General features: G+C 38.9%; 1 protein-coding gene across 1 annotated transcript in view; it reads left to right on the forward strand.

The window, feature by feature from the left end:
• Positions 1 to 8,912, forward strand: part of LOC104279211 (sodium channel protein type 5 subunit alpha-like) — a gene marked incomplete at its 3' end in the record, with an annotated part of 16,963 nt that extends 8,051 nt beyond the window's left edge. Inside the window, 9 exon segments of the mRNA XM_009876412.1 lie at positions 743 to 800; positions 1,433 to 1,574; positions 2,045 to 2,242; positions 3,197 to 3,376; positions 3,925 to 4,320; positions 5,031 to 5,157; positions 6,866 to 7,104; positions 7,428 to 7,628; positions 8,562 to 8,912. Of these exon segments, the coding sequence (XP_009874714.1) occupies positions 743 to 800; positions 1,433 to 1,574; positions 2,045 to 2,242; positions 3,197 to 3,376; positions 3,925 to 4,320; positions 5,031 to 5,157; positions 6,866 to 7,104; positions 7,428 to 7,628; positions 8,562 to 8,912 (1,892 nt within the window).
• Positions 8,913 to 9,289: the final 377 nt, after the last annotated feature.

Raw genomic sequence — 9,289 nt, forward strand, 5'->3', positions numbered from 1 at the left:
TGAATTGTGCTGACTTACCTGGCAGCACAGCTGAGATTTGAGAAGCACCAGGAAGATGTGAGACCTCTGGGATAATAAACTTGCATCTTAATGGGGCTAATTAGCTATTAGCACTAATGTAATTTCTTTCAGTCTGCTGCTAGCTCAGGCATCAGAGTAGCTCAATGGAAGAGAAATAGGGGAAGAGGTCAAAAAAGACACAGCTCTAGCATCCCAAGGGACAAATCCATATTTCTCAGCTAAGCAGTGTTAGGACCCACTGTTTGGATGAGCAGAGCATGATGTAGATCCACACAGCCAATTACTCTCTCCTTCTCCTCAAAACAGGGCTTTGTTTCTTAATGCCCATTGGAAGTAGAACTGGACTATGCAGCCCCAAATGATGTTCAGACTAATTACTGCAGTGCCAGAGTTTGTGCTAACAATTACCAAAGCAGGGACTGTACTTGAACCTGGGCCCTGCAATTTTTTGTTTCCTTTATTCAGATGGGGCCAAAATGATAATATTTTTAAAAATTCTTTTTTAGGGACTGCGTTCAGTCTGAAATTTGGGCGTGGATGTTTATAAATGAGGACGAGATTTCTTTGAAATCTGATGCAGTTACTGTGAGCATGGGAAACCCGCCCATGTATGTGTACATAGACTTACAGGTCACTGATTAATCATTACTATCTGTATCAAAGGATAGAGGATTCAAGTTAGAAAGTTTAATTCTTTTATTTCCTTTTTTTTTTTTCCTAGCATACTTTGCTAAGAAAGAAGGCACGTCAGAAATTTTGCTATGTGGTTCTGGTGCTGGGTAAGTGCACTTGAGAATCTTTCTTCTTTGGAAGTTTTTTCCACCTCAGTTCTTCTACATTCAATTCCAAGCCTTCCTTGAATGCACAAACAGGAACACAGAAAACAAAATGTAAGAAAGAGCCAGATAAGTTGACACCTGCAGGGAATGAAGCATGAACCTACTGAATTCCTTTGAGCTTTTTGATAAGTGCTGTCTCTGTCTTCCTCATGAATGTACAGAAAGAACTGAAAACATGCATGATCTCACATATAGAACGGGACAAACACACTACTCTCTGTGTAGGCTCATGAGCATTAAACTGGAAGAACAAAACATGGATTTTGAAGGATGAGTTTGGGCCAGGAGGGAGGTGTGACTGCTTTGCAGTGAGGGGCAGAGGATGAGGACTGGGGATCAGGTAGTTGTCCCGGGTTGGTGGCCTACTCCTGCCTGTTTTCTTCCTTTGTTACTGGGTTATAGGTGTTGCTTTTTCCATCTTACTTTCCAGCCAATTCCACCTGGAGTAGAAAATCAGTTTGCAATTATAATGAAATGAAGAGTTGAATAATAATCAGAACTCTCACATAAGCTGAAGTTTTTCTTGAAACCTGCATGGTTAAAAGAGCTCTACTATTTATTATTACTTCTAGGACCTGTCCTCCAGACTATACATGCTTGAGAATTGGGCCAAATCCTGATTATGATTTCACTAGTTTTGATACGTTTGGCTGGGCTTTTCTTTCCTTATTCCGCCTGATGACCCAGGACTACTGGGAGCGTCTGTACCAGCAGGTACCAGCTTTGTGCATAACTCAGAACCGGCCTTCCAGGGAGAGTAAGAGCCAAAAGCAGAAAGCATGTAGAGAGGGCATGAAACCTCAAATAAAAGCAATAGCTCCAAGTCCTTGAGCCCACATTCTCTCTTCTCCCTTCCCACAAGCTGTGACTCCAGGAAAAAGGGTTTCCCAGCAATAGCCCTGTCACCCTGCTGGTTTAGGAAATAAGAAAAATTACTAAAAGGGTCCTACATTGTCATTCAAAAATATAACTGCCTCCTCAGTCGTCCTTATGAGAATCAATGACTCACAGGTGACAGTGGAGGAAGAGGGGGAAGAAGGTCCAAGGAAGCTTTATTTCCACTTAAGTTTTTAAAAGCATTGTGTCTAGGAAGCTGAGCAATTCTAAAGGATTTCAGAGACACGTTGAAAGCCTACTTGCTATTTCTCACGCTAATTTTTATCTCTGGGCTGTGTTGCTTACAGACTCTCAGAGCTTCTGGGAAGGTTTACGTACTCTTCTTCATGCTGGTCATCTTTCTGGGCTCATTTTATCTAGTCAACTTGATTCTGGCTGTAGTAACAATGGCATATGAAGACCAGAACAAGGCCACCATTGCTGAAACAGAGGCAAGGGAAAGGAAATTTCGGGAAGCCATGGAATTATTACAGAAGGAGCAGGAAGTATGTAAATTATTCCCTTGCAAACATTAGTCTCAGTGTTCTGTTGTCAGTCACATAAGAAAAAGCATCACTCCTTGTGTACAGCTGCATATAGGAGTCACTCGTTGGAACAGGAACAAGACATAACTTATCAAAAGTAGTGATTCCTAGAGCTACAGGAGCAATCCTTTGTTCAGTTGTGTATTTTTCCTGTGAAACAGTGAATTTTCTAGTGGATAATGAACATTAAAGGCTGTTGTTACTGTAAGGAAAATAGTATTTTAAAATATGGCAAAATAAAAGTCCATCAGCAAGCAGCTTCCAAATGAAAATACAGCTGCTTTTTACATTTTCTTCTATCTTATCGTTGTGGGCTGCTGAGCAGAGAATATACACTAATTCCATTGGTCAACTGCATTAACATCTGAGCCAAAACTCATTGTAGCTGAATGATAAGTCTCTTCATAACCTAAATGGCTCAAAAGCTTCTAGAACAAAATACTCCAGTGTTTTTGAAATATTGTCCTAAGTTAAGTCTGGAAATTTCCGTCAGACAATTGTGTGAATACAGTCCCAAGGTTCCCCAATGAAAAGACAGAATTTTAATGTTGTTTGAGCATTTACAGTGCTCAGAAAAATATATTCTACAGCATTATTTTCAAACTGAGTATTTTTATTGTAAGCAAATCTGCCATATGGAGGAATAAGAGCTATAATGTGATTATTTTGCCCCTGGCAGGCCCAATACATGTGATCATGTAACATACTGCAAATAGCAAATTGTTCAGTGCTCCATATGTTGGGGGTATTCTCCCCTCTTTCTTCCAGTGTTATCACATATTGGAAGATTTTTAATGAGTTTTATGAAACATAAATTCTTAAGAGGAAATAATGCAGAGCACAGAAGTGTTTTCTTTCTTCTTATATTCAGAGTACCCAGCAAAAGTATCATCTATATTTTTATTTTCATTTCAGTCATTGGCCATTAAAGGAATTGATATCCTGTCAATTAGCTCCCTTGAAGCCTCTTCTCTGTCTGCCAAAGAAATCAAAGACAGAAGCAATAGAAAAAAGAGAAATAAATCCTTGGGGGTAGAAGATAATGAAGAAGAACAAGTCCCCAAGTCACAGTCCACAGACATTCAACGAAAGTTGGTAATCTATATTCTGAATCTGAGATCCTTACAGCTTTTCCCATTTTAGTACTAAAATTAATTTCTTGAGAGCACAAACCGAATCCCATTACGAACACTGATCACTCTTAAGTCTTTAAAATAAACAACATTTTGGGATAAGGAAAAATTATATGCAAAAATTAATTTGAAAAGGAAATATTATAAGCAACGGAGGGAAGAAAAGTTTTAATAACAGTTAAAATACCTTTTCTAAAACATTGAGAAATAGGTTGAACGACTATCAGAATTTTTGTGCCATCATTCTCTGTTAAAATTTCTTAGTTAAAATATAAATATAATCTAACTATATATATAAAATATAACTATAACTTATTACAAAAATAGCTGTTACAGCTGATAGCGGTTTATCATCTGGCTTTTAAGATCTAAAAATAATCCTTCTTGTAAAGTCTAAATCAAATAAGAGTTGTTGACTTGCAATGGTTGACCGGTTATGTCATGAAATTCTAAACATTTATTGCTTCCCCAAATTTTCCATATGATATTATACCATTCTCTGGCTTTTAGTCCTTCCTTGGCCTGGTGTATGGTCCCAACGCAAATCAGGACAAACGCAGACTTAGCCATGGGAGTGTCTTCAATTTCCAAATACCAGCTTTAGAAGTGGATTCCAGGCCAGATTTCAGCGATGAGGAAACCCGCAGGGCTGGGGAACGCGGCATCCAGCATCGGTCGCTGTCGGTTGCGCAGATGGGAAGACGTCCCAGCGTGCAAAGTCAGATGAGCCACAGCTCTCGCCCCAGCACCCCCAACTGCGTGCGGAGCAGGGCCAACGGGGACGACTGCCACGGCATGATTTCAGTGATGGGAGGAGGAAGCAGCAGGGTGCACAGCCTAGATCCAGTGTCTTCTGAAGGCGTGATGCTTCCGCCGGTAATGGAAGACCTGGGAAAAAGGGATATGGTAAGGAAAATATTAAGTATATACTGCACATTACAGTTTCTCTATAAGTGGTGGGGTTTTCTCATCTTAAGTTGCAGCATAATGGTGAGCAGTGATGTGAAATGAAACATGCTGATGCAGGTTATTTATAAGTTGTTGGTAGAAACTGGTTTTCAATACTCTGATGAGTTCCTGAAAACCAGACTTCACCATTCCTGCTATAAACCCCATTTTTCTTCTATTCACTATTTGTACAAAGGTAGTTTTGAAGGTTCATAGGGCTGGAATTCCAAATCACCAGAGAGTCTTTTTATACCATACCCTGTCCAGAGGTGTCATTTTAAGCAGTACCTATCATTTCTTTCTTCTTTTTACCACCTGTAGCATCACGTGGAAGCTTCATCATTAGTTTGTCATTAGTTCCTCAAGAGGTTAGAGATGTTTTTCTACTAGCTTATCCCCCATCTCTCTCCTTTTCCATTAGTGTCTGGAATATTTCCTAGGCCTATTTCCCTTATTTCCAAGGTTTGTGCTTGCAGAACCCATTTACCACAACATTATTACTGAAAAATAAGACCTTCATTCTCAACATCTATTATATCTTGTAAAAGAGGTGCATTTATTTGCCCGCATGTTATTGTTCCTATTAACTTTCATAGTTACCCATCGTTGCATCCTAGTTCGTTTTATTCCTGTGATACCTCCCTAATCATGTTTACTTCTTTAAGCAGCCAGCTGTAAGTGATGAGAACAGCGTGATGCATTTGCCTCCTCATCTGTCAGTGGAGTACTTTAACGAGGCACTTCAGAGACAAAGGGCAGCAAGTGTAGTCAGCATAATTACCAGTGTCTTGGAGGGTAAGTGGTTCCTCATTATGCTTATTGCAATCCTAAGGTAATGCTAGCGTGAAAGACCAAAATGTCAATGTATTTCTTAAAGGTTAACAGGGATTTGTAGGTGTGTAGGTTGGAATTTCATCATTAAGTCAGCTTTAAAAGAAAAAAAAAGGCACTATCACACAGTCTTTATATACTGAGGCACATCCTTTTCCTGTTGTAAGACTGCATTTTGTAGGATGGGCAGCGAAGGAGATTGGAGTGAGAGTGGGTCAAAGGGGTTTCTCTAGCATCTGAGGGGTAGGATTGGGATACTGTTTTCTCCTCCTGACCCTGCAACTTGAGATATATCCCTGGCAAAGGCACAGGCATGCAGAATCCTTTGATAAGATTGTGAAAGCGAAATGAGTTGCGGCAGTTCCTGGGTTTTGAATACTTAACCTCACTATTTTATTCCTTTAACTTACTTTTCCAAAAGAATTTGTTTTGTTTTGTTTTGTTTTGTTTTGTTTTGTTTTCAGGGGTGGGGTATCACTGACAGCTATTTTGAAGACTGATAGCTTTTTTTTCAGATCTGACTGGAAAAAAATTAAGCCAAAGTTGTTCAGGATGAGGAAGTCATGCTTTGTTTCTCCCCTCTTGAGGAGCTTTATCATTAGTTCTTGGATCAGAAGTATGAGATTTAGCAGGAGAGTACTGTTATGGTAGGAAGGTCTCTTTTCTTAATTTTTTAAAAAAATAAAGAAGAAGCCGTTTAATCTAGAAGAATAGAAGAGGTAGACTGGGAGCTGGCTCAAGTCAAGGTGATCACACTGAAATAAGCAATGAGTCTTGAGCCTGGAGGAGAATAAATGGGAACTAAACAGTGGGAAGAAATAAGGACAGGTCCAGCTAAGAAAAGGATATAAGACAGATGCAGCTCATCTGATCTCTGAAAAATTTTCAGGTCCCTGAAACCCAGGTTGCTAATAATTCCTACTGTGCTTGTATTTAGCTTTACTCTCCAGCTTGTCAGTGGATTTGCACAGGATTTATGTAGGTCGAGAAGTATTTTGGAAGGCTCGTTAATATAGATGGTGAAGAAAGAAAGGCTGTAAGATTTCTATTTGATCAAAAGGATGTGAAGGACAAAGCCAGAGCAGCTTCTATGCCATGTTTTACTTAGAGAAAATGGAGAGGTGTGGCACCATGCATCAGCTGGGAAATGATGGACACGGCCTTTCCAGTAGAAATGGCCAAAGGCCACGTTTCAGGCACTCTGGTTTGGATTTGCTGCACCTACAATTAGGATTCTTGTGGCTGCCATTGACTCTCCAGACTCCCTGGATAGTCAAAGGTGACAAAAATATATTGGGTGTGATACAGCCAGTGTCCTAGACATCTGCCCAAGTAGAAGGTGAGAGATGCCTTGGCTGCTACATTGACCTAAAAGAGTGTAAATATTCGTATTTAGTAACAGGATTGTAGAACAATTCTGAGCCTTACACAAATAAAATCTGATTCAAAGGCTTCTGAAGCTGATTTTTCTCTGAATCCATGTTTATTAGCTGATGTAGGGACTGCACCATGACATCATGGTTGGTAGAAAGTGCAGGGAAGCTTTGGGGCTCTCTGTGGGTTGTGAGGTTTCCTTTTTCTTCTCCAGTATTTCGAATACTTGAAGTTGTTATTTCACCATCTTGCTCAGTGAGAACTATTTAACTATAGTGGGGTTTTCTTTTGCATTTAGAACTTGAAGAATCTCAGCGGAAATGCCCACCATGCCTGAATGATTTTGCTTTAAAATATCTGATCTGGGACTGTTGTCCGCTTTGGTTGAGAATCAAGAAAAAAGTGGCTGCTTTCATGAAGGATCCTTTTATTGACCTCACCATCACTGTTTGCATTGTGATGAACACTTTGTTCATGGCACTGGAGCACAATAATATGTCAGATAGTTTCAAATTGATGCTTAATGTAGGCAACTTGGTAAGCAAATTCTCAGTAATGTGACATTTTATACCAAGGATTGATTGATGAGTGTATTTACTTAAGACATGAAGAGTAACTGTAAAGCTTAAAGATTAACAAACTCTGCATTTATGGAATAAATTTCTAATATAGACAATTCCCATATTTTATCGATACACTTCTAACACACTCCTGAGAAAGCAGAAAGCAATTCTTCTATTAGAAGTTTGAAACCTGTAAGAATGGATTTTGTTGACCTGTCCATAAATGTTATTTGTGGGAATGTGATCTAAAGAGAAGAAAAATTAATTTTACCTTGTGCTACTGTTTCTTCATCACAGGTTTTTACAGGAATCTTCACTGCAGAAATGATCTTAAAAATAATTGCTCTAGATCCCTATTATTATTTTCAGCAGCCCTGGAATATTTTTGATGGTGTAATTGTCACATTGAGTTTAATTGAACTGAGTTTACCCAAACACAAAGGCAAGAAAGAAAGGAGAAAAGGAGGAACCCTGTCAGTTTTACGATCTTTCAGACTGGTAATGCCTCACACTTACTCAGTTGTACAAAACTTTATCTTGTAAATATAATAATGAATACTTCTGTCATCTGCAGTTAGGATGCAGGAATTTAATTTTTTCTTTCTTCTTTTGGCACTGGGAATAAGGAACAAACTCTTTAACTACTTGTGATGTTAGAGTCAGGATTTAACAATGTATATTATTTCTTTTGAATATACTAAGAAGTATTCAGAGGAATATGCTGATAACACCAAGGTCATGGGTTCGATCCCTGTTCAGTCCCCATGTGTTGCCTAATCTAGTTGAGAGGTGTCCCTGCCCATGACAGGGAGGTTGGATTAAATGATCTCTAAGGTCCCTTCCAGCCTAGGCCATTCTATGATTCTATGAAAAAACATTCCAGAGTAGGCTTTCTGTAGAATTGGTGTCAAAAATCAAAAACTAGAACAAGAAACATAGGAAAAAGGGTGTCAGAGTAAAAATACAGCAAAAAAAATTCTTAAAAATGTGAAATGTTCTTAAGGCATTGATATCATATACTGTGGACTGATTTTGGTTGCTTTAACTAAAGATAGATTTCTTTTGTAGTAATACAGCAGCTGGTGTCCCAGTGTTGGTCCTTTGTGTTGTGTGTAAGTTGGGCACTGTGATCTCCCCTACGTGCATTGTAAGGATACCTGCCTGTGTGGGCCAGATTCTTAGAAGGGACTCAAGTTAGCTGGGCCCAAGATGGTTGGTTTATATTCGCAATGTTACACAGTTAAAAGAAAAAAAAAATGTTAAAAAAAAATCTATAAATACTTTAAAAAAATATTAGTGTCACAGCACCACAAATATTGCATTGCTGGAATAGTGCAGAGTATCTGTAACTTGTTTTTTGCGGGATCTGAAAGGTACACAGGTAGGTTATCTCTGTTGATGTTTAACACTGTGTTTTATGTTTCTATACAGCTGAGGGTCTTCAAACTGGCAAAGTCCTGGCCAACTTTAAACACTCTAATTAAAATAATTGGTAACTCCTTGGGAGCACTGAGTAATCTGACCCTCGTCCTGGCAATCATCGTTTTCATTTTTGCTATAGTAGGGGTGCAGCTTTTTGGGAGAAGTTATTGGGAGAATCGCTTTAATATAACCAAAGATGGCAAGCCACGCTGGCACATGATGGACTTTTTTCACTAAATTGTCGTTTTCCGAATTCTGTGTGGAGAATGGATTGAGACCATGTGGGACTGCATGGTGGTTTCTGAACCACCGCTGTGCCTTCTTGTCTTTCTGCTGGTCATGGTGATAGGAAATTTAGTGGTGAGTTTTCCAATATTTTCCTTTCTCCCTCCTGTCTGTGGTAGAATCTACTTAATTGTCATTTCGTCAACAAAAGGCAATTTTCTTAAGCACACGTGGAAAGGTTATAGTCTGCAAACACCTCTTTTGCCTTTGAGCCACTGTCCACATTTTCACATTTTGTCTGCTTTGCACATAGAGCCACTTGACCTTTTCATGTGGCAATGTGAGGAGGAATATCTTTGCAGTAAATATAATATGAGCAACTATGTTTCTTGATGTCTTGGGATTTGAATGTAAATAATCAGCAAGGCTTAGGGCTTACCTACTTGAATTAATACAGCTAAGTGCTTAAGTCCCTCAGCAAATATTTTATTTATTTATTTATTTATTTATTT

The sequence above is a fragment of the Apaloderma vittatum genome, unplaced genomic scaffold (assembly GCF_000703405.1).
Source record: "Apaloderma vittatum isolate BGI_N311 unplaced genomic scaffold, ASM70340v1 scaffold16729, whole genome shotgun sequence".
Lineage (NCBI taxonomy): Eukaryota > Metazoa > Chordata > Aves > Trogoniformes > Trogonidae > Apaloderma > Apaloderma vittatum.